This window comes from Equus przewalskii, chromosome 7 (assembly GCF_037783145.1).
Source record: "Equus przewalskii isolate Varuska chromosome 7, EquPr2, whole genome shotgun sequence".
Classification (NCBI taxonomy): domain Eukaryota; kingdom Metazoa; phylum Chordata; class Mammalia; order Perissodactyla; family Equidae; genus Equus; species Equus przewalskii.
In genome coordinates, this window is record NC_091837.1 from 10,840,573 (window position 1) to 10,865,026 (window position 24,454).

The 24,454-nt window shown below is 53.7% G+C and overlaps 2 protein-coding genes across 7 annotated transcripts; one reads left to right on the forward strand and one right to left on the reverse strand.

The window, feature by feature from the left end:
* Nucleotides 1-242: 242 nt before the first annotated feature.
* Nucleotides 243-9,200, reverse strand: CRYBA4 (crystallin beta A4). 5 transcript variants are annotated; one of them, XM_070626933.1, is made up of 6 exons: nt 9,039-9,200; nt 6,297-6,448; nt 5,532-5,650; nt 3,571-3,712; nt 1,929-2,071; nt 243-566 (listed from the first exon to the last, which is right to left on the reverse strand). In XM_070626933.1, the coding sequence occupies exons 2-6, from the start codon at nt 6,333-6,335 to the stop codon at nt 419-421; spliced, it is 591 nt and encodes a 196-aa protein (XP_070483034.1). In that variant the 5' UTR covers nt 6,336-6,448; nt 9,039-9,200; the 3' UTR covers nt 243-418. The 5 variants fall into 5 exon arrangements, with proteins under 5 accessions (XP_070483034.1, XP_070483038.1, XP_070483036.1 ...); XM_070626937.1 differs by having other exon boundaries at nt 6,297-6,347; nt 9,039-9,198; XM_070626935.1 differs by lacking the exon at nt 9,039-9,200 and adding an exon at nt 7,167-7,978.
* On the forward strand, nt 9,174-23,068 carry CRYBB1 (crystallin beta B1). 2 transcript variants are annotated; one of them, XM_070626932.1, is made up of 6 exons: nt 9,174-11,018; nt 12,620-12,818; nt 14,555-14,673; nt 18,382-18,514; nt 20,840-20,982; nt 22,790-23,068. In XM_070626932.1, the coding sequence occupies exons 2-6, from the start codon at nt 12,651-12,653 to the stop codon at nt 22,974-22,976; spliced, it is 750 nt and encodes a 249-aa protein (XP_070483033.1). In that variant the 5' UTR covers nt 9,174-11,018; nt 12,620-12,650; the 3' UTR covers nt 22,977-23,068. The 2 variants fall into 2 exon arrangements, with proteins under 2 accessions (XP_070483033.1, XP_070483032.1); XM_070626931.1 differs by having other exon boundaries at nt 9,175-9,598; nt 10,357-12,818.
* The last annotated feature ends 1,386 nt before the right edge of the window (nt 23,069-24,454 follow it).

Below are 24,454 nucleotides of genomic sequence, written 5' to 3' on the forward strand. Positions count from 1 at the left end.
GGGCATTCATAGCTCTCAATGACTATTGGGGGGAAAAAAGAGGGACCCAAAAGTAATGACCCAAGAGCCTGCCTTTAAAAGCTGGAAAGAGGAAGAATAAAGTAAACCTACAATAAATAGAAGGAAATAAATACTAAAGATAGCAAAGCTCCGTGAAATAAAACCCAGACAAGTGACAGAGGAAAGTAACAAGGCTAAACATCAGTTCTTTGAGAGGATTAATAAAATCGAAAAGCCCGAGCTAACACTAGACCATTTTTATTACTTTTAGTTTTTCGTGCCCACTGTGCCTGGACTGGCTCGCACGGGGCTGGGTTCACAGTGTTCACGGGGGGCGGCGGAGGAGAGAGCACACGACAGCCTCCTCAGCTCGTCTGTTCCAGACAAGCACACCTCTGCTCCTCAGCTGGCCCCCCGCTCACTGCTGGATTCTGCGGATACTCTGCACCTGGAAGGTCTGGGCGTGAGAGCCCCACTCCCGGAAATGCTTGTAGTCACCCGAGTGGTGGTCACACTCCAGCACATACTGAAAACCGCGGTAGCCAGGAAACTGGGAACAAACCCACCTGGGGAAGAGAAGGGTCAGACTGTTACCCTAGAGAGGCGCCGGCACAATGATGGAGAGAGGGACAGAGGGTCCCACGCTGCAGTCACGTTGCAGCCACCCTGGCCTTCCGTCCGTGCCCAGAATGTACCCTGCTCTTCCCACTGCTGTGCCTTTTGCCATGCTGTCCCCTCTGCCAGGAACACCATTCCAGCCATTCTTTGTCTAGCCAAGTTGCATTTATCCTTCAGCTCTCAGCTCAATCATCACTTCATCAGCGTAGTTTGACCTATTCCCCAAATCAGGCCGCGGTCCCTTACTGTACCTTTGTAGCTGTCATGTAATTCGAGAGTTACCAGATTACCGGTGAGATGCCAGCCTCCTCCAGCAGCAGGTAAGCTCCTGGGGGTCGAGGCGTGTGTGTGCCTGCGTCATTGTTATCCCCAGCGCCTGGCACAATGCCGGGCACAGAGGAGGGGCTCAATCCATGTTTGATGAATGAATAAAGAAAGGAAGGAGTGGGGAGTCTGAGTCTTTCCCCCTCTTCCCTCACCCAGGGGCACTTCCAAGAAAAGATTCTCTGGTGGTTCCTGAGAAAACTATAAAAATAACGAAAAATCCCACCTCCTTCCTGCGCCCTGTCTACCAGGAGCTGATGGGCCCTCAGGAGGCAGCTGGAAAGTCCTTCCTAAATGAGGACCTCACACCTGGGCCTTCACCTGCCCTCCTGGGGGAAAGGGCAGGAAGGGTCAGTGGGTCCTGGCATGAAGCTGACTCAGTCAGCAGCCTGCTGTTGGCCTCGGAGGGAGGTGCGTAACCACATTGCTTTCCGCAGGGCTGGACATCCTTCTCTGCTCCTCTGAGATCCTCTCACCCCTCCCCGACCAGTAATGTGGGAAAATGCTCCTCCAGCCAATCAGAGCACCCCATTCCTATGGGCGTGGTGAGTTGGTTCAGAGTTGAGCACATGACCCAAGTTGGACCAATGAGAGCCTTTCCTGAGAAATCATTGAGAAAGAGACACTTTCCCTAAGGATGAAGCTGCCTTCCTCACCTTCAAAGGGGAAGAGGTAGCCTAAGAATGTAGGGTCACTGAGGCAGGCAGAGCAGGAGGGGGTGAGATAGACATCTGTTGTAACACCTGGATCCAGCTGTGCCTGAAGCTAGTGACAGGGGCCAATAAATATCCTTTGGGCTTAATATCAGTTTGATCAGGCTGTCCACGGCTTGCGAGCCCAGAAATTCTGCCTGGTTCCTCCCAGTGCCTCAGGGTCCTCCTCTGGAATGTGGGCATTGGAGCCCCAAAGTCCTCAGCCCACAGTTTTCACAGGACGTTTCCCTCCCCCTCCCCTTCCCTTCCAGGCAGAGCCTTGGGTCCACTTACGCCCCCGAGTGGACGTGGAAGGAGCCCACTTCATTGCCTTCCCAGCCCATGGCCTGGAGGGAGGGGTAGTCGTCGTTCAGCTCTCCCTTCCTGCCCAGGAAGTTCTCTTGCTCATAGATGGTCAGCCTCGAGTCGCGGTGGTTCTGCAGGCACAGGGGACAGGGTCAAACCAGCAGGTGCCCGGTTGGAAACCCAGGAGCTTCTGCTGGCCCCCATGCCCCAACCCTTGACTCCCAAATCAGCCTTCCTCGCAAACCTTTTGGAAGAGCGATAAGGGAGCAGGTACCAGAAAACTTACAAGAGGCATACCGTTTGCCCTTCCAGAAATGCCCCTTCTGGAAATTTACACAACGAAAATAATCATGGAACAAGTAAGCCTCAGTGATAACAATAAAAAAAAAGAAAAGGAAAGGACAAGAAGAAATCAACCTGAATATCCAGCAATAGGGGAAGGAATCAACCTGAATATCCAGCAATAGGGGATCAGGTGATAGACTGGTGTGTTGCACTATGGTTAGGAGAAGGATGTGGAGATGTGGGTTCAAATCCTGCCTCTCCTCTTCCCAGCGGACTGAGCTTGGAGATGTCACACAGCATTTCTGAGCCTGATTCTGTAACTATCAAATGAAACTAACCACATCTACGTTTCAAGATTGTTCTGAGGACTAAACGAAATCAGGAGCAGCAGACTGCGTGAGGGCAGAGACGGCATCTGTCAGAGTCCACCGTGGGCCCCCTGTTGGCACAATGCCTGGGCCATCGGTGGAACAAACGAACAAATGAACTTATGCACAAAACGGAATCCCAGGGAGGTACAGGAAGGATGCTGTAAACGAGGTTTCCTTGCCTGGCAGGGTGATTGTGATATTTTTGCCCAGTGAGAAAAGCTAGTTTCCAAGCCTTGGGTTCCTTATGATTCGATTTTCATTAAAAAAAATGATATGCGTGTATAGATATAGACATAGATGGATCTTATAGATGTATAGGCACAGATATCAGTCACTCCAGATATAATCTGGACAGCAAGCAAGACCCAGACTCTCCAGCACTGTTAACAGTGGGCTTCCGTCTCAGAGGTGTGGGTACGAGTGACTTTTATTCTCTTATTCTGCCCTATCAGGTTTTCTTCTGAATTTTAGATGATAAATATGTGTGCCTTATATGATTTTAAACCAGTAAAAGTTGTTCTTAAAGAAAAGAAAAATACGCCTTTCTGAGTCTCAGTTTTCTCATCTGAAAGATGGGGACAGTTACGCCCACCTCCACCGCTGCTCCATAAACAGCAGCTAAAATAGAAAACCCGGAACACTGATAATAAATTGGGAACAAGAAATCGGTCCCTTCCTGCCAGCCTCACCCCGCCGTATCTGGTACCCAGCTTCTCCAAGTATCCCTGAGTCAAGAAAAGAGGACACGCTGGGGCGCGTGTCACCATCAAAGTGGCGGGCTCCGTCCAGAAGCTATGCATTCTTCTTCCCCATCACACAGGCACTGTGGCCCCATTCCAAGATGAAGAAACTGAGGCTCAGGGAGGGGAGGGACGGCCGTGTCGCATGGCTTGAAGAAGTGATGTGAGAATCTGAGGCCCGGGACATCCCGTTCCCCAGCCCCCCGGCGGGGCTCAGGCCTCCCTGGGACTCACGGCGCAGGGCACGGGCCGGAAGGAGGTGAGGCGCTCCGCGGGGTAGGCCGTGTTGCCGCTCCAGGCGTCCCAGCTCGGGTACTCGCCCCGCTCCAGCACGTACTGCTGCCCCCGGAAGCCGGCGTGCTCGAAGCCCACCCACCTGCAGACGGAGGGTAGAAAGCACAAGACTAAAGAGACCCCTCACCGTGAGTTCTAGGCCCATGGCCATCATCCAGGGGCGACTTGTCCCCCGGGGAGGCGCTGAACACTGTCTGGAGGCGTTTTTAGCTGTCATACCGGGAGGTGGGAGGAGAGAGTGTTTGCAACTGGCGTGTAGTGGGTAGAGGTCAGAGACGCTGCTCAACATCCTCCGAGGCACAGCACAGCCCCCACAGCAGAATCGCCCGGCCCCTCGCAGCTGCCCTGCCCAGGTGGGGCCATCCAGGCTAGAGCCCCAGCCCCTCGCTGTGTGTCCCGTAGGTAGGGGGACTGCTCCAACCTGGCACGGGGCCCTCCAGGCCACGTACACGAGGGTTGATCACCAGCCCACCTGGGCCTTGGTGGGATCCCTGGGGATGCTCCAGGACGTGGGGAGACAGGCCGTCTGCGAGGAGCCGCCAGGAGGCCATTTCTCTCCCACCTCCCTCTCTTGAGGGAAGCTTCCAGTAGACAGCAACCCATCTGCCTCTCTGGTTCCCACGAGCTCGGGGACCTTCCACCTCCCACCGGGGTGGTTCCTGGGCCATCGGGCACCCGCCTCTCCTGCCATCACCTGGCCCCTTTCGCTGTGGTCCTGTGGGATCAGGGACACTGGAGGCTACACCCTGCTGAGCTTGCATTTGCTGTCTATGTAAGTAGTAAACCTGAACTTGTCTCCTCCCCAGCAAAATCTATCGGTCGGCTGCACAGATCCCCACACGGGCCACTGCTCCTGTCCGAACCCCAGTTCCCCACCTGGAGGGAGAGCATTTGCTCCAGTGTGACATGCATAAATCCCAGCCAACATGACCTTAGGTGGCACTCGCAGGCACAGCACGAAGGGCCCCGAATCACACAGAGACAACATCGTCTCCTTTCAATCTGCTTCCCAACCTTCTAGAAACTTCTATACAATATGGTAGCCACTGACCACAGGGACCCAATTAAATTCAATCTTAAATAAATTTAAATTCAATAAAATTAAAAATTTAGTCACACGAGCTGCATTTCAAGTCCTCAATGGTCATAAGTGGCCAGTGGTTCCAAAACAGACAGTGACGATGGAGAACATTCCGTCACTGCAGAAAGTTCTCCTGGAAGGTGCTGATCCAGAAGTCTCAGTACGGTATTAGTGTGTCCTTAACACGGCTCTATGTCTCATTAATCTCTCTCTCTTTCTCTCTCTCTCTCTTTTTTTTTTTTTTGGTGAAGAAGATTGGCCCTCAGCTAACATCTGTACCAGTCTTCCTCCATTTTGTATGTGGGATGCCTCCACAGCATGGCTGATGAGTGGAGCAGGTCTAAACCCACGAACCTGGGCCTCTGAAGCAGAGGGCAAGGAACTTTAACCACTCCACCATGGCCTGCCCCCTCTCTCTCTTTCTTGACAAAACATACCTCATACTCTGGTCTTCAGTCAGGCAAGTGTTCAGCTAAAGATCAATGGCATTATTTTTTACTTTATTTTTATAGTTACCTTCTACTTTCAGAGAGTGATGTTGGCTTTCGGTTTATGCCTAAAAGGGTCATTTCAGGCCCAGCAAGGCTACCTCACCCGATGGGCAAGATCTGTGTGAATGACGCCCCCTACATTTGGGCAGTGCACAACCTGCATAACCTTACACTGCCGTCCTGCACCCTCCCCAGCGCTTCAGACCCAGGGAAGGCACAGGGCGAAATTAGAGCCTGGAAAGATAGGGCCCAGAGCATCTGAAAGTCCCAGCACCCCTCTCAAGACCCCCTTCTGTCTCCCCCACCCCGACACACATCCCCGGACTCACGCTCCACTCAGCACTTTCAAGGATCGCACGGTCTCAAAGCCGAGCTCCAGGACGCTGGGGCACTCAGCCGTGAACTCGTGGCGCCGGCCCTGGAAACCCTCCTCGTCCCACACCGCAATCTACCGCAGAGAAAGGGTGGGGCCCGCTTCAGAGCCCGGGGCGGAGGGGAGGGTCTCACCCCGGGACTCAGGGTAGGGTGGGGTGGGGCGCGGCAGGGCAGGTGGGGATTGCAAACTCAGATGCCTGGGGGCCAGCCAGGTAAGGACGGGAGGGCCCGGGAGTCCAACTCAGGACTAGAGCACAGGGCAGCCTCTGCTCGGCGCCACCTGCTGTTGCCACGTGGGAACGCGGGCAAACGTTCCAATTTCTCAAAACATTATATCCGGACTTGACTGTGGACCCTCCAGGTTTTTCAAGGTTAATGACAAATTCGAAAAAAATTTTTAAACACAGAACAGATCAAAGAAATCGTGCCTGAAGACTGCATGTCATCACCTGTTGTCATCTCTGCCAAGAGAGCATGGCAGCTCAATTTGGGGACCAGAAGACCCCCAGGGGCCAAGTCGAGGCCCCCGTGTGTGACCTTAGACAAGTCCCTTCTCCTTTCTCAGCCTCAGTTGTGTCCTGTGTGAAATGTGCCCTCCTGACCCCCCCAGGGCCAGGGGTGAGGGGGCGATTCAGTGGAGGTGGGGACGTGGGGGATCCCCTGGGCCTGGGATGGACCTGTGGTCCCCAATCCCCAGAGCCCCCAGTGCCTCTCTCTACCTTCCAGTGTCCCGCTGTCTTGGTGCACTGCAGAGCCATGCTGCCGGCTTCCTACACAGAGAAGAAGGTGATGGCCTGATGCCTCTCGTCCTGGGTGCTGACTTCCGGTTTGGGCGAGGGAAGGATCCAGACGGGGTCCAGATGTTCCTGGGCTGGGGGCAGAGTGCGGCTCTGGCCCATGCCTCTCCCTCCCTTTCCATCTGCCACCCATGCCATCTCCTCGTCTTCTGTCCTGTCATCATCTCAAAACTTACCCCTTCTGGGTCCCCCTGCCTCTGAGTTCCACTCTGTGTGATTTTACCCGCTCGCTGTGGGAAATTTCTGTGGCTGCTGGTGGGTGACAAGTGCCGAGGTGCTCAGCTTAAGAGAGCCTCCCAGAGGCAGCCCTGGACCCAAAGAGGGGACTCTCATGGTGGCAATGGAGGCAGCAAGACTAGGCATAAATTTGGCTTTCAATGAAGGTAGATACTGCTCTTGGTATCTGGGACCTGCCCTGGGTTAGCGTGAGGATGACACTCAGGATGACACAGTGACACTCCCAGCACTGGGGACCTGGGCTCCCCGCCTCCCAGGATGCCCACTCAGAGCTGGGATCCCACCCCTTCTCCGAGCCCGGGACTTACCGAGACGGACCCAGAGAACAGGCCAGACCTGGGACCAGCCGAGGTCAGGCTCTTATAGGCAGAGAGGGGAGAGGGCCCCTGGGAGGCAAAGCTCCGACTCAGCAAGTGAGGGGCAGAAACAAAAGCCAGCGCTGGCTGGAGCGCCCGGGGAGAGGCGTCAGCAGCATCGGCCTCAGCTGGGAGGGACAGGGTCAGGTCGCCTCCCTCAGGCATCAGCCAGAAAGAAGGCAAAAGGAGGAAGGTCTGCCTTAGTCAGCTCCACGGGACTCCCAACTGGAGCAGGAGAATGAGCACTGGACAAGGAGTCCAAAAATCTTGTCCGTCCTAACTTCCTCCCTGGGGCAGGTCGTGTCCCCTTAGTTTCTGCCTACAGAACGGGGCAGGAATAAACGCCACCACAGGGTTGTTGTGAGGTTCTGTAACGTGCCTGGCACAGAGAAAACATTGAAGGAACGCCTCTACCTCCCCACTTCCATGCCTCCTCCCTCTTCCAAGCAGGGGCAATCAGGGTAGGCTTCGTGTTGGAGGTGGCATTTAAACTAGCCCCTGAAGAGTGAGGAGGATTTGTGCAAAGTGAGATAGAAGGAAACGCTTTTGCTAAGCAGAAGTGTGGAAGTGGGAACTTGAGACACAGATATGAGAAAAAGCTGGTCGCCTCGGGGCTGGAGCTCAGGGAGCCTGAAAGAGAGCAGAGGGAGCCAGGTGGGAAAGGCGGGGCTGGTCCAGGGCCTATAGGCTCCCCACAGCCCAAAGAGGAATCCGGATGGCTCTGTGAGGAGAAGAAAAGAGCAGGTGGGTGCCCACGTGCTTTGCAAACTGTGGTGCACCTGCCAGATATCCCGGGTTTGTAGCATTCGCTTTGTGCGCCCTCTCGCCCCACGCCCACCTGCTGAGTGGGTCTGAGAGGGGCCTCTCACAGCCGGAAATCAGACCACTGTGGAAAGAGCCCAGCCTCTGACCCTCTGCGTGACCTAGAAGATGTCTGATCTCAGCTCGTGGCCTGGAAATGGCAACACCGTCTCCCTCCTGGGAGGGCCAAATGCAGCCCTGTCACGTCTATGACTTTGACAAAGGGTTGCCACGAAGATCAAGGCTAAGAAGGCAGCCTCTGCAGCCACACAGCCTGGGTTTCATCCCACTCTTGCTGGCTGACTAACCTTGAGCGTGTCACCTAATCTCTCCGAGCCTCAGTTTCCTCATGTGTAAAATGGGTCTAACAAGATAAATAGAGTTTAGCCTAAGAGATAGGCGTATTGGAGGGTAAATGTGAATTACGCATGAACAGCACTTGCCGTTCTGGAACTTCTCCTGGGAAACAAAAAGTGTTAAGTGCCTCCATCATCAGTGCTAAATAATAAAAAGGACTGCTATTAAGATACCCACACCCCATGTTCACTGCAGCATTATTCACAACAACCAAGATATGGCGCGTCCGTCAGCGGATGAGTGGATAAAGAAGATGTGGTGTATACACACCACGGAATGTTATTCATCCAGGAGAACGAAGGAAATCCTGCCATCTGTGACAATGTGGACGGACCTCGAATGCATTGTGCTAAGTGAAATAAGTCAGACAGAGAAAGACGAATACTGTATGATCTCACCTATCTGTGGAATCAGACAAAGACAAACTCAGAGAGACAGAGGGTGGAGTGGTGGTTGCCACGGGCTCGGGGTAGAGGGAATAGGGAGAGGTTGGTCAAAGGGTGAGAAGTCCCAGTGATCAGATCAACAGGTGTGGGCACCTAATGTCCAGGAGGGGATTATAGCTAATAACACTGCATCGTGTACTTGAATGTCGCTAGGAGAGTAGATCTTAAATGTTCTAACTACAAAAAGGAAACGCGAACTATGTGACAAGATGGAGGAGGCAATTAAGGTTATGGTGGTCATTTTGCAACTTATAAAGGTATCAGATCAACGCATTGTACACCTTAAACCTACGCAATGTTCAGTGTCAATTATATCTCAATAAAGCCAGGAAGAAAAAGATTACTATTAAGTAATTGTTCATATAAAAGCAGAAGTGCGTAGTTTTTAAGAGCTTGGATTCAGGAGTTAACAGGATGGAACTTCCCAATTCCCTTTCATGCAGGAGAAAACAGGCGGAGAGAGGTACCTGGGAGCTGCCTCAGTTTCTTCGTCTGTGAATGAAGTTCATCCCAGAGACCCCACATTGTGAGGGTCACAGGAGCCAAGTCAGTCAAGTGCCCAGAGTGGAGCCACCCAGGACAGGGTGCCAGCCCCCACCTCTGTCCCCACCTTTTGGCAGGCAGCCCACTGCCACGGGGGACGTGGAACTGTCCCAGACAGCCTGGCTTTGAAGCCCAGACACGTGGGTGGCCCCCCACCACAGGCATCTTGGCCATAATTCCAGTGGCCGCCCGATCCTGCGGTTCCCGCCCACCTCCCAGGCCCTGGCCCGGGATGAAAGCCTGAGGGGGCGGCTGGGAAGTGAGCGGGTGCCACATGGGGGTGGAGGGATGGAAGGCAGAGCTGGCTCCGGGCCACCATGATCTCAAGGGGGAGCCAGGCTCCGTGGGGAGTCTGGACCCCTGCCCGCAGAAGGGACAGGAACCTGTGCAGACCCCCCACCTCTCCATGCCCAGGGCTGGGGAGTCAGACTGCAGGCGCATCTGTCTCAGAGGGTCCCCGCGGCCCTCCAACCCTGGCTCTACGGTGAGTCCACACTGTGTGTCCTTGTTGAAGTCACGTGTTCCACCTGGGCCTCAGTTTCTCCATTTGTGAAAGGAGGGAATTGGACTGTATGACATCTGGCACCTGTGCCATTGTTCTGAGTCTCTATTGCTCTCCTTTGACTTCTGTCTCCCTCTCTGTCTCTCTCTCCTTTAACCCTCCGCCCCGCTGTATTTCTGGCTCCATCATCTCTCTTTCTCTGTCACTCTCCACTTCTCCTCGTCAGTTCCCCTGTTTTCTTTCCTTCTCCCCATCTCGGTTTCCCTATCTCCCCCATACCCCACCTTCCGTTATGATCCATTAGCACCACCATTCAGGCCCCCAAAATTGATTGAGGGCCCACTATGTGCCAGGCCCTGTGCTAGGCGCTGGGCCCAGGGCTGAACAAGAGGCGGTGGAGTTTGAGGCTTTCCAGAGGAAGTCCTGGGACAGGCAGTCACATTCCTGGCCACCAGCTCTGTCCCTGGGGTCAGATAATGGCGGGCAGGGCAGGGGAGGGCAGTGTCCAGGCAGGTCAGGAAAGAGTGGGGGACGGATTTGGGCCTAACGTGGGCAGAGGAACAGGACCCAGGTCCTGAATATTTACCTACCTGGGCACAAGGGGCTCCCCTATTCCCACCCCCATACCTGGAAGTGGGAGGTCGGGCCAGGGCAAAGGTGGACAGGGGAAGGGTCAAGCACGCAGGCCCAGAGCTGACCTGCCCAGGCTGGTTCCTGCCTTTGACCTCTCTGTGCCCTAGCTCTACTCATCTGTGAAATGAGTATAACGAAACTACCAAACAAGATGGGCCGTCCCAGGGACTGACCGAGACCACGCGGGTGCTGCGCTTAGCCCTCAGTAAGCACTCAGTAAGTGGCCCTGTTGATAGCGTTTCCACGTCGGCCTTTACCAAGCATTTTTCCATCTCCTATGCTCATTGTCACCTTCATTCCTGTGTAGCATCCAACGGGGACACTTGGGCCCACGTGTACCTGCAATGTCAGAGGTCCCAAGGGGTTGAGACCCGCCAAAAGCCATGCAGTGCATGCTGGCTGAGCCAGGATTCAAACCCAGGCCTCCTGCCTTCTGGGGGCCTCCCCTTTTCCCTGCTCCGGGATTGGAAGCCAGCGGGGACCCCGTTGGGGTTTTAGAGACAGGCAGAGGGTGGGACGAAGACCCTGCTGGCCGGGTTTCTGCTGTGCGTGCTGGGCCCACAATGGAAAGTGCTGCAGTCCGCAGTAACCAGGCAAGGTCGGGGCCTCCGGGCCCCCACACCCCACCCGGGGTCTGCTGAGCCAGCTCCCCCATTGTGCCACAGACCATAGGGCCTGGTGTCTGCCAGACTATAAAATGGGGGGTCGGCCCCTAGTCACCCACTGCACCCGTCTGCCCGCCTGCCTGTCCTCCAGCAGGAAGTAGCAGGTAAGAGAGAACCCACGAGGCTGCTGAGAGCTGGAGGGGAGGGGAGACGAGAGGGAAGGCAGAGAGAGTGGGAGGCAGAGAGAGAGCAGATACGGGAGAGAGACAGGGCCATGGAGAGAAAGGCAGAGAGAGAGAGAAGAAAAGATTAAAATAAACAGAGACAGGGGAAGAGAGAGAGAAAGAAGAAAAGACAGCAGTAAAGAACAGATAGAAGAGATAGGCTGAGATACCAAGAGAGCAAGAGACTGCTGGGGAGAGAGAGAGAGAGAGAGAGAAAAGTGAAGAGAGAGGGAGGGAAGGAGGGAGAGAGAAGATAGAAATAAACAGACATAGAGACAGGCAGAGAGGGAAGAGGAGAGAGAGAGACAGGAGGATGCAGAGAGAGAGAGAGAAAGAGAGAGCGCGAGCATCTCCAAGAGGAAATGAGTCCAACTACAGCCCGTGGGAGTGTTGGTTCACAGACGGACATGAGGGGGGAGCAAGACCCTAGGAGCCACAGATGTGGCCCAGATGTTGGCCCGCTCTCGAGGGGCAGAGCACCCACAGAAATAAGAGTCTTCCTCCGGGGAGGCAAGCAGAGGGCTCTGCTCGCCTCAGCTGGCTCCTTCTTACGGAAAGTGTTCCAGAACCTGCTAGATCCGAGGGTCTCAATCCATACTGTTAGCTGTGTGTGTGGGGGGGGCATCCTCAAAACCCTGGAAATTGTCTCCCAAATTAAAGGGGGTGTTTTTTTCCCCTGGGGACAAGGACAAGGCATTCTTCAAACACTCAAAGGCGTCCCTGACCCTGAAGTCGTGAGGAACCACTCGGCTGGAGCAAAGCCCTCCCACCCAACGCCTACATGGCCACAGCCCTCATCGCAGAACCCCCAACACGCACGCAATCCATCTTCTTGGGTGCTCCTGCAGGGCTCAGGCCCAGGCCTGTGTCTGCACCGTGCACCCGTTCCCAGAGAGGGCGAGAGGCAGCAGTTAGACTGCGGAGGGAGAAGGGAACAGGCCTTCATTCGTTCTCTGAACAGATATTAACTGAGGATCTCCTATGTGCCAGGTGTTAAGCACTGAACAACTCAGTTGAGACTGGAGTCCTACCACTTAGTAGCTGTGTGGTCTTGGGCTGCTCACATCCCCTCTCTGAGCCTCTGATTGCTCAGAGAGAATAAGACAGCATCCACTGCACCGGGTTGGGTGAGGGGCAGACGGGTTCATGAATGCGCGTAACAGAGCCTGGTAGACCTTAAATACTCCCGGAGGGACTCCATCTTATGAATCTGGAGAGGCAAATTGAAGTTGCACAAGCAAAGAAGAGTGATAGGTAACCAGACAAACTCCAGGGGGCTAAGGAAGGACATGGCAGGGAAGCGAGGCAGAGGGAGGCATGGCTGGAGGAGGGACCTGCATGGTCAAAGGCTGGGAGACAGGCACAGAGGGACGCGCCATCCCAGGACAGGGGACTATTGACAGCGGACGCAGGTGGGGACAGACAACTTCAAGGCTTATGTTCCAGAAGGAGAAAGAGAGGAGATGAGTTCAAATGAGGCTGAAAACACAGGGTGAAGGGTGTGAAAGCGGGCCCCATCGCTGAATTAACCCAGGCCACAGGTTTCTTTACAGACTTTTGCAGGTGCGAGCCATGTCTCAGGCTGCGAAGCCTGCGGGGACAGCGAACCCAGGGCCTGACGGGAAGGGGAAGGGGACCCCGCCTGCAGGACCCACCTCAGGCACCAGCCCTGCCCTGGCCCCAGCGTCGCTGCCCCTGCCCACTGCCAAGGTGGGGGAGCTGCCTCCTGTGAGCTACCGGGTAAGGAGGGCCTGTGAGGTTGGGTTCCACCCCTAGCTTCCTCTGCCCTCTCTCTTCCTCTCCTTTCTCTCCCTCCCCTCCCCCCTCCCCCTCCTCCTCCTCTCCATCCTCCCCTCCTCCCTCCTCCCTCCCCTTCCTCCCTCTCCCCTGCCCCTCTCTGACCTGCACAAGCATATGCTTAGAGTTTGTGGAAAGCAACAAGCAGGAGGGAAGAAAGAGGGCTGGCTTAGCAACAGGAGCCACCTGGCCCAGGAGCCTCTCTGGGGCAGCAGGCTGGCTGCAGACCCTGCTGACAATTGTCCCACCGTCGGTCAGCCTCTCAGTCAGACTGAATGTGCCCTGGAGAGCAAGGTGTCAGGGCCCCTGGGGTCGAGTTGGGTGTGGCTCCAACCTCAGGTGCGCAGAACTGGTCCTTTCACCCTCTGTTGCACAGGCTCCCATGTGGTCCACGCGTGGCCGGCTTTTATTGTGGAGTCACTTATTTCGTCATTAATTTGTATCCCATTTTTAATAATGCAACAGACACCTGTGAACCCACCACCCATGCTAAAAGCCAGGATTTGGTAAAAACCCTCCACCTAAGTCTAAAGTGTCCCCCGCAAGCCCACACCCTCCTCCCAACTCGAGGCAACTGCCATCCTCACCCTGTCTGTCAGCTGATGCTTGCTTTTTGATGCATCTTTATGCATTATTCCTTTAAAAGTTGATATTTGTGCTTTATGCGGTTTTAACCTGTGCTGTGTGTAATCGTGCTGGGTTTTTCTCTTTTCACTTACTATGAGATTCCCAATAGTCATCCACATTGTTGTGCATTGCTGGGGACCGTTCGTTTTGGCCGCTGTATGTTTCGGGGTGTGACCGTCACTCCTGAGGGCATGTGGGTGGTTGCTAGCTTTGCTGTCACGAACAGCGTGGCCAGATGCTCTCACCCCGGGACACACGCGCAGGAGTTCCTCTAGGGCAGACAAGTATAGGAGTGGAAGGGCTGGATCAAGGATATGTGAACCCCTTCCTCTTACAGCTGGGGAAACTGAGGCTCAGAGAAGAAAGGCACTTGCCTCGATTCAAGTGAATGGCCAGGCTGGGCTCCCCTACGTTGTGGCGGGTAGACCGGCAAGTGGTAGACCGGCAAGTGTTTCTTGAGCATCAGCTCTGTGGCGGGTGCTGGGGCTGGAGATGCAGAAAGGGATCAACCCAACGCCCTGCCTTGGAGGAGCCCTTGGTCTTTGGAGGAGGGGGTGAGTAAAGGGAGGAGGGTTGCACAGAGAGAGACCCAGAAGCAAAGCGGCAGTGTCTGTGTTCCTTGTGCTGCTAATGGGGTGAGCACAGTGGGGGAGGGGAGGGGGAACTCCACCAAGCCCACACGGGGAGAAGGCATCAGGGAAGGCTTCTTGGAGGAAGTGACGTCTGTCCCTAGAACAGGACAGGGAACGGGAGCTCCAGGGTGGAGGTATGTGGTGGAGAGGGTATCCCGGGCACCAGAAGAGCACAGATACAGGCCTGGAAGGGAGATCCATCAGTTCCTAAGGAGGATACAGATGGAAGTTCAGAAGCGGAAGGAAGGGAGGACAGGATGGTCCCACAGCCCTCGGCTCACGGCACGTTCTCACGTGACGTGTGCAGCCCTGCTCGTGTTTCTCTAGGTGCTTCAGGAATATCTGACCTGGAGCCTCCCCAGGATGGAGGGCCTCCCCGGCTCACTCTGTCCCCTCCGCGTGGGGGCTTCTCTTCTGCAGCTGGCGGTCTACGAGCAGGAGAACTTCCAGGGCCGCTGTGTGGAGTTCTCCGGGGAGTGCCTGAACCTGGTGGACCGCGGCTTCGACCGAGTGCGCAGCCTCATCGTCACCTCGGGGCCGTGAGTATCCGGCCAGGGAAGAGGGAGCCCTCCTGTCGCCGTAGCAAAATAGTAATAATAAAACGGTAGCAGCTGCCGCTTACCCAGTGCCTGCCCCTGTGCTGGCAGAGCCAAGTATATTATCTCCAGTCCTCATTTCAAACCCTAGAGGGAGGTGTTATTCTCTTTCCCATTATACAGACGAGGAAACTGAGGCTCAGAGAGCTGATTTGATTTGCACAAGGTCCCACTGACAGTAAGACTCTGGGCTCCAGAGAAATGCTGCTTCTACTATAGAAGGAGCCCTGACCCATCACGAGGGCAGGGAGACCAGAGAGCCAAGTGTCCACCACTGGTCCCCTCTCCCGGGCGGCAAGCAGTCCAAGAGTAATAGTAAGCATCGCTGAGCACCCAGTAGTGCCAGGCACTCACTGAGGGCTTTACCTGCCTGATCGCCGTGTGAGGGAGGGGCTATTCTTACCCCCATTTGGCAGATGGGGAAACTGAGGCTCAGCGGGGTTTGATCCCTTGGCCAAAGTCACCTAGTGGTAAGTGACAGAGCCTGGATCCAGCTCAGATTGATCAATTTCATCCACATGCTTTTGTCACCATGCGCCATGGCCTGCCCCTGACTCTCTGGGCTTCTCTGGGCTTAGTGACCGCCATATAAGCAGGAATCAATGTCCCTTGTTCATAGTGGCTGCACCAGCGCCAGCCCCTGTGGGCTGAGGTCAGGGCGCTGAGGTCAAGACCCACGTGGCCACCTTGCCTCTAGTCCCTCTAGCCCGAAATGCCCCCAGGAGTGCGGTCAGCCTGGATGCCCAGCATCCTGGGGCTCTTTGCAATACAAAGAGCAGGGGTGGGTTTTGAGGTCAGACAGGCCTGGGTTCGGGTCCCAATCTCCTGTTTGCTTTGCTCAGTCTCTGAGCCTCAGTTTCCTCGTCTCTGAAATGGGAGAGTAATAGTCCCCACTACCCTCCACTGGATTATCCTGAGGCCTGGCACTTTTGGGTGCCCAAACATGGCAGGTGACAGTGATATGATTATTTCCCTCCCCAGTGCCCTGTGAGTTTAGCCAAGTCACCCTGGTCCAGGGTAGGTGGGCGGTGGGATTGGGGGGCGTGCTTCTGCCTCCTGCACCTACCCCCACCCCCAGTGTGGTCAACACAGCCTCGGCCCCGCCCTCAGCCCCAGAGCCCAGCTGGGAACACAAGCTGCCGGATGTGGCCAGTTTGGGTTTTCAGGCTTTTTTTGGTTTCCAGTGACTCAAACCCAGAATATTTCTCCCCAAACAAAGATGCAGCTGATGTTTGGTGTATGCTTTGGGGCTGCGCCCAATGAGGAGAGCAAAGAGCCTGTGGTCCAGGCCTTGGGTCTGTGTCAGGACCAGCAGGGCTGTGGGAAAAACAGCGGTGGAGAAAAAGATGGCAAGGCTGAAGTAGGCAGGGAAGGGGAGGAGAGGGGTGTCCCCAGCACAGGGGCGGGGAGGGGAGGCATGCCTTGAACCCTAGGAGACTTCAACCTGACACAAGACACCATCGTGTGACCTTAGATGGGTGACTTAACCTCTCTGAGCCTCATTTTCCATATGATTTCTGTCCTGCCTCTCTCCTTGCTCATAAGGCTCAAATGAGCCATAGGAGAAGAGAAAAGGCACTGAAATAAATATTTAAATTTCCTCACTCACCTAATGGGTCCTCAATGGGCATCATGATTCCTGAGGAAGACAGGGAGTTTTTGGGAGGGTGGGCAAAGTGGTAAGACTGCAGCAGTGTCCGTCTTTCCATAAGCTCAGACCTCCAGCGGCTTCCCTCTCTCTTTAATCACAAATGATATTATTTGTTCTGCTTTCTCTGTGCTGGACTTGTTCCGTGCATTCCTCTCTGAGACCCTCATAACCTCCTGACAAGGTAGATGCACTCATTTCTTGTCTTTTACTGAGGCTTAATGATCTTAAGTGACTTGCCCCAAGTCACACAGCAAAGAAATGATAAGCCTGGATTAGAACTCAGATCTGTCCATTTCCAGAGTCTATGCTCTTAACTCCTGCATGTACCATCTTCCAAGGCTCTCTTGCCACTCATCCATCTACTCATCCATCCTTGCATTATCCATCTACTTACTCATTCATTTATCCATCCATCTATAGATAGGCCATCCATCCATCTATCCATTCATTCTCCAATTTATTCATACATCTGCTTACCCCTCCCTCCATCCATCCATTCTCCATCATCTATCCATCAATACATCCATCCATAGATCCATCTATCCAGCCAGGCATCTGTCCATCTATCCATCTACCCACCTACCCATCCACCTATCCATCCATCCATCCACCCACCCATCCATCCATCCATCCGTCCACCCATCCATCCATCCATCCATCCATCCTTTTCTTATCTGCTCCAGACCGGGTAGGGTTGAAGTCGATTCAACTCTATTCTGGGAGAATAACTCTGCATCTTCAATTCTGGCCCTCCAGTGTGGGTTGGCTCATCCCTCAGACAAGGACCTGAGGCCCTGGGACACAGTCTGTTTCAGTCCATAGTGGCAGCCCTTTCCCCCACCCCCACCCCATCTCCTTCAGGGTAGAGGAAGGTCCCAGCAGGCCCCAGGGAGACGATACTAATGTCAGCGTCCCCTCAGCCCTTTCCTGTTCCCTGAGAATTCCTGAACGCATATAGAGCAAAGTCAAGGGGTCCCTGACTCTCAGCCTTCTCACCTACGAAATGGGGATCAGCCGACCTCCCCCAGAATCCCTGGTCCCTCTAACAAAAGCTTGCTTCCCATCCTTAATCAGGCTGCCCTGGGAAAGCCAGGAAAAGCCCGCATTGACTTCAACCTTGTAATTCATCCTTGTGGAGGACTGACCGCCTTCACATGCACGATGGCATCTAATTCTCCTAGGTGTCTGAGAGGTGGCCATTCTTATCACACCCCCAGCCCCGCCCTGCCTCCTGCACTGGTTCCTGAGTGTCTTCTGTCTGCCAGGCCAAGCTTCACTAAATGTGTGATTTCGAGCACCTGCATCTATTTTTCCCTTAGCTCTGTATCTGCAGGCCTATTATGTTGCTTAATGTATTTCACTTAAAATGACCTTTTTTTAACACAAACATATATATTTTTAAAGAACCTTCGCATCACCTTTACAGTGGAAAGCTAGTCCTCCTTGCTGTAAGTACAAGAGAGCCATAAAAAGTTCACGCAATGAGCACAAAGCAGGGCTATTGTGCTGTTGCTCAGGTTTCTGGGCTAGTGGCCTGTTCTTATTTTGTTTCCAAAGGAGATTAGGAAGTGTTAAAGGCATGTTCGCATCCAACAGAGACTTTCTCCCACCTGTAAGCAGGCTTCAAAGAAAAAATCTTCTTACGTGTCCCTTTACCCCAGGTCCTTGTCGTACTTAAATCACGTGTGAATCCTGCATATGAGAGGGAGACATTTTGCTCACATAATTACACACCTTGTCTCATTTAATCCTTCACCAACTCCAAGAAAAGAGGCCTATTAGATGAGGAAACTGAAGCTCAGAGAGGTGAAGCCACTTGCCTACCATCACACAGGCTGTAAGTGGCAGAGCCTAGGATCCAACACAGTGGCCTCAGGGCCGCCTCTCACGGGGGAGCTAAGAAGGTGAGTAGGGGAGAAGAAACTTCTGCTGAGGATTTCTCTGCTTTCTGCCTTTGTCCCTCTTGGCACCCCGCCCCTCCCCCTCCCTCTCACACCCAGCTGGGTTGCCTTTGAGCAGTCCAACTTCCGGGGCGAGATGTTCATCCTGGAGAAGGGCCAGTACCCGCGCTGGGACACCTGGTCCAGCAGCTACCGCAGCGACCGACTCCTGTCCTTCCGGCCCGTGAAGATGGTGAGTGGCTCCTGGACCAGACCTGGGGGGTGAGTGGGGAGGGCAGGGGCAAGTCTGGGGCCGACACCAACCAAGGCCATGGGAGTGAGCAAGGGGAAGAAGGAAGGAAGAATGCACAGGGGGGCGCAGTGATCACTGGGTTTTCCCAGGGCAGTGGGCTCTTGCGCTTATCGATTCATAAGGAGACCCTAACACACACATGGCGTGCCCACCCCTGCTGGGATCCCTGGGCAAGTGGGAAACATGAAACCCATTTTTTTCCTTCCCAGCTGCTATCAAGCGTGGAATCAGCATCTCAGTGGTTGGAACTAGAAACTTCAGTGTTTTCCTTGATTCTTTCTGGAAGGTTTCTAATTCCTGGCTATATGTTAGACTCTCCCTGCGAGGTTTGAAAATCCCAGTGCCCATCCAAAACATCAAACATGCAGACTGAAGCTTGTGTGGTAGCTCAAAAAAGGGATGTTGTGGAAAGGCACTTTCAACTTCCCAACAATAAGGCAATATACTGAATTAGCCCCTTTACCATATTTAACGAAGTTAAACAGTATACCTTAAAGAAGGCTCAGAGCTAACATAGGCGGTGTTATCCCCAAGCAATTCAGTTTTTCCAGAATGGTGTTGATTATGACTCAAACCAACCACGTCTTCGCTCACCAATGTTAGTTTCCCACATAACCAACTTTCACCTTCCATCATGGGAGTTTTCATGAAGGACTTTCGTGAATGTCCCTTTGAGGCTATGAGGTGCCAACAGCCAGCTGTTTTGGCATCATCAAACTTATCTTAATGGATTATCCAACCAGATCACTCCCTATCTTTTTCTCAGAACTTAGGGCTGAATTATCGGCCTTTATAATGGACCCTTTGTAAGAATTCATAGGTTTGTCTCTCAGTCGTTGAATGGTCTTTATATGGCAATTTATGTCAAGGGAGCTGATTGGGAAGAATGATCAGCCAGGGCGTTTCTAGCAGCTTCTAGAGCTTTGCTGTCCCCTACAGTCGGCAGTAGCCGTATGTGGCTGTGGAACACTTGAATTTTGGCTAGTCTGATTGGGCATGCGCTGTAAGTGTAACACACACACACCAGGTTCTGAATACACAGTAAAAAAGAAAAATAAGAATGTAAACTAGCTCATCAATATTGTTATAATGGTTACATATTAAAATTATACTATTTTGGACATATTTACGTAAATAAACTATATTAATAGGAAAAAAATCCCAATGCCCAGACCCTCCCCAGACCAATTAGATCTGGGGCTGGGGCGCAGACACTGATGTCTTTTCCACGCCCCCAGGTAGTCCCAGTGCAGCCAGGGCTGAGAGCCACCTGTCTAACCCCTCGTCTCTACCTCTGCCCCATCCTGGTGTGGACCACTATCATCTGTTCCCTGGGCACCTCCAACTCCCTCCCCACTGGGTCCCTGACTCTTTTCCAGCCCTGCCTCCTGGGAAGTTAGAGGAATCGCTATCCTGCCCATCTTCTACTTATAGTCATGCGTCTGACCACCCTTGGCTGACACGTTTCTATCAGGCTCTGTTGTAGGCTCTGGGTCATAGCTCTGCACGGGGCAGCCAACGTCCCTGCCCTCGTGGGAGGCAGCTATTGAAAACTTAATCATGGAAATCAGTCTATATTCGCAAACCATCGTGGTACGTGCCACAGGGGGCCGTGCAGTGTGCTGGGAAAGCCAGAGGGGGCTCCGATGTTGGGGAGGAGTGGGAGCGGTCGGAGGGTGGTCATGGAAGACAGCTGCCGAAGGATGGGAATGGAGTCAGCCACGTGAACAGCCTTAGTGGGAAGAGTGAGTGCAGCATTCCTGAAGTGAGGATGGGCTGGGCGTGACCCAGAAACCTGAGAGCAGCCGGTGTGGCTGCGGCAGAGGGAGTGGAGGGGAAAGGGGTACAAAATGGGACAGGAGGAATGAAATGTGTCTCTGGAAGATTCTGCCCCTCGCTGGCTGTGTGACTGATCAAGAACCTTGACCTCTCTGAGGCTCTGCGTCCCTGACCATAATAAAGAAAACAGTGAATAAATTTGGGTTTTGGGGGCACTTGGTGTGTGCCAGGCATCCAGGCATCGTGCTAAGTGCCCTCTGTGGATTAGCTCATTTAATCCCCACGGCGACTCCGTGGAATAGAAGCTGATATCCTCTTTTCACAGATGAGGAGGGCCCTTCCAGGCTGGACGGTGGCAATTCCGGGGAGTCCCACAGTGGCCTGAGCAGACTCAGCCTTCTCTCTCCACACCCAGGAGGCCCCGCTGAGTGACTTCTCTTTGCCCCTTTCATGTTCACATGCCTGATCCAGTCTCTCCTTCCCCAGGATGCCCAGGAGCACAAGATCTGCCTGTTTGAAGGCGCCAACTTCAAGGGCAACACCATGGAGATCCAAGAGGATGACGTGCCCAGCCTCTGGGTGTACGGCTTCTCTGACCGCGTGGGCAGCGTGAAGGTCTCCAGCGGAACGTAAGCATCCGTCCTGCCAGGCCCTTGGCTCCTGCCTCAAGCACAGGCAAGCTTGAGGCCGTCCCCTTTCAGGATACGGCATCAGGCACATGGGAAAGGCCACAGCCCCTCCCAAATTCCCCCAGTGTTTGTGCCCGGGATCCCTCCAACGGAGCGTTATTCCTCTGAGGAGTGGAGTCATACTCTGATGAATTACATGTCGCTGTAAACAAACCTGGCAACTGGTTCTAAAAAGCTGGAAGAAGGAGAGAATAGGGGTTTCTAAACCCAGTTTGGGACTGGAGACATAATTAAGTAGGCGGGGCTGAGCGGATGTGAGGAGATGAGTCTGACTGTCTGGAGAATGAGAACATTCAGGGAAATCTGGAGCCTCTGGGGAAATGAGCAGAGTGAGGTCTGAGAGACGAGACTGTGTAATGAAAGGGCCTTGACACTGTCGTGATGGCTGTGGGAGCCGGGTGAGCCCCTCTCTGCATCTCAGTGTTGCCGTCCATCCAATAGGCACATCAGACTCTGATCTAAAAGGCCATTTTTGCTCTGAATGCTCAGGATTTGAAGGTTTCAAAACAGAGTCCCATGACCCCATATCCATGAGAACACAGGAAGGGCTGGATGCCCAGCGGAGGTCACATGATCCATCCCTCTGCATCCAACAACCAGGCCCGACACCCCTGGTCTCCTCGAGGCAAGGGTATGGCTGCTGCCTCTCTCCTGGACTTTTTCTGAGCTCCCATAACACCGTCAGGGCCCTGGCCTTTTTCCTGCTCCTCTCCCCTCCCCTGACACCCGTGTCCCAGCATTCAAGCTGTCTGAGATTCACTGAGAATGGCCTGGGAGCCTGACTGTGGTGGGCACACCGGGAGAGGCAGAGGTGGAGAAGGCTCAGTTCCTGCCTTCATGGGGCTTACTCGGCCCAGCAGAGAGAGCGAAGTATACCTGTGAGATGATATCGGTAAGAGATGGTCCGCGCAGGAGGTCAGAGGAGGGAGGAAGGTTTCTGGGAGCTGGGTGCGTGGCCCGGTGTGGAGGGCAGCCCAGAGGTTTACTGAGGAGGCTGGAACTTAAACCAGAAGTTCAAAGATGGGCAGGGAGTCTAAGAGAGCCCTAGAAAGACCCTCTGAGCAGAGACAGCGACAGAAGTTAGAAATGAATCATTGATAATGGCTTTTATTGAGTGCTTACTGTGAACCACACACCATGCTAGCCCCTTACAGTGAGTAGTTACTAAGCTTTATAACAAGCGATGAGGTAGATGGCAGAGCTGGGATGGGAACCCCAGTGTGTCCGACCCAGAATGCGTGTTCCCGACCACCACACACACATTCACTTACGTACAAAGGAAACGCTTCTTTGAAATAAGGCTCCTCCTTATCTGCCTCATTGCTAACCAGTCCCCAGCCCTATCCTCGCTCCTTTGATCCTGTTCTCTGAGCCCCGGTCCCCACTTTCAGCGAGATGTGTGTTAATCTCCCTGCCGTGTGCATGCAACATCCTTAGTAAGCACTTTCTGTGCATTTTCCCATCTGGCCCCTAAAGCACGCTAACCAGCCAGCCACCATGACCATCCCCACTTTGCAGAAGAGGAAACAGGTCTGTTAGAGGTGTGAAGTCACTGGCCGAAGCCGGCGGGAAGCCAGCAGGAAGGGGCAAAGCCAGGACAGAGTGACCCAAGCCTGAGGCCCCACAAGTGAGGGGTGGAGGGCAGACTGCAAGGGCAGCTGGAGAACCGGCTGGTCCGGCTGGGGGATCTGGGGGCCGGGCAGCGAGGCTGGCCGTCTCCACGCTGTCCTTCTGGCTTTCCTCCCAGCTGGGTCGGCTATCAGTATCCCGGCTACCGTGGATACCAGTACCTCCTGGAGCCCGGCGACTACCGGCACTGGAACGAGTGGGGGGCCTTCCAGCCACAGATGCAGGCCGTGCGCCGCCTGCGCGACAGGCAGTGGCACCACAAGGGCAGCTTCCCCGTCCTAGCCACCACCGAGTCCCCCAAATGAGTCCACACTCCATGCCTGTCCCCCGTCCCAGCCCTTCCTCAGGCTCAATTTCCCCATCTTTCGCATGCAAATAAAAGTTCCTAAAGCCAAAATGTCTCCCGGGTCTGTGAACAGATGTGCGCCTTGAGGTCCCACATCATTGCAGGCATGTGACTTCCTGAGTCTCGATCATTATAAGAACGAGTAAAACAGCAAGCACCTCCAAGTTCTTGATACCATTCTTAGTACATATTTTGGACTACTCTAGGAAGCCAGTATTATAATTATTCCCATTTAACGAGTGAGGAAATTGAGGCTCAGAGAGCGAGAGTGACTTGCCCAAGGTCACTCCAAGGTGAGTGGAGATTTGAATCCAGGCAGCCTGGCTCCAGAGCCTGCACTCTCAAAAGAGATCTGTGTTTTCAAACTCTACTCCTTCATGCACCACTCTCAAGATTTTTTTACCCTCGCTGCTTACCACCTGTTTTGTTATTTACTTAATATTTTTGTGTAAATAGACTTACTATTTCATGCTTAAATGCATTGATTTGTACATAAAACTTTATAACGCTACAGGAAGCGGAAAGTTAGCATCATATGCCATATGATAGAAAGCAATTGTATAAATAAATACAATTTAAAGAAGGCCAAGTATTGAATGTTCAGCAGACACCACTGCCTGATCAAGGCTGTCAGCCTGCCTTGCTCTTTGTCAAGATGAGCGATGAGCAAGCTCTGGAGAGAGGTATGAAAGACACGTTTGCACCAAACTGGGATCTTTCTCCTTGATTGAATCAAAGAAGATGGAAAAGAGCGTTATTTTCTGGTCTGTGATTCAGTGTTATTTGATCCTGGGTCCAAGTTCCACCCAGAATCATGTCTCCTGGTATGAACAGTACACGCCCTACCCTTTGGAGGTCTGCACCGGGCAACATTGACTCCTATATCAACCCTTAGCATTGACTGATGTTGTTAACCTTTGATCCGCGCAGCAGGGCTGGGGAGGTGTTGCCATGGGTATCTTCCTGGAGGTGGGGCTATTTGAAGGGGGCCGTGAAGGATGGAGCAGGAGCCCATTCGGTGGAGAAAGGGGGAGATGACATTCCAGGCAGAGCAAACAGCAAGGGCCCTGCCACCCCATATGATACCTTTGCGCAATGATAAAATGATGCCTTTACCTCGAGACATTTTACTGCCATCTGCCAGAAATTATTGGTATAAATCTGCGACGTCTACAACGTGCATGTGGCACCCTTGTGCTGTGTCCAACTTGCACAGCTGTACTAGGCCGCCCTGGAGCACCATGGGTAAAGGCACAGATGTTGAAAGAGCATGCGCTGGGTCCAAGCAAAGCTTGTTGAGGTGGGAGCAGTAGCTTGGTGGTTGTGTGGTCAGAAGAGGGGGATGGGAAGGAGATGCTGAGTGTGGCAGGAGATGAAGCTGGAAAGAAAGGTGGGGCCCGATGACACCTCCCTCTGTGGTTTTGCTGAGCTTCAAAG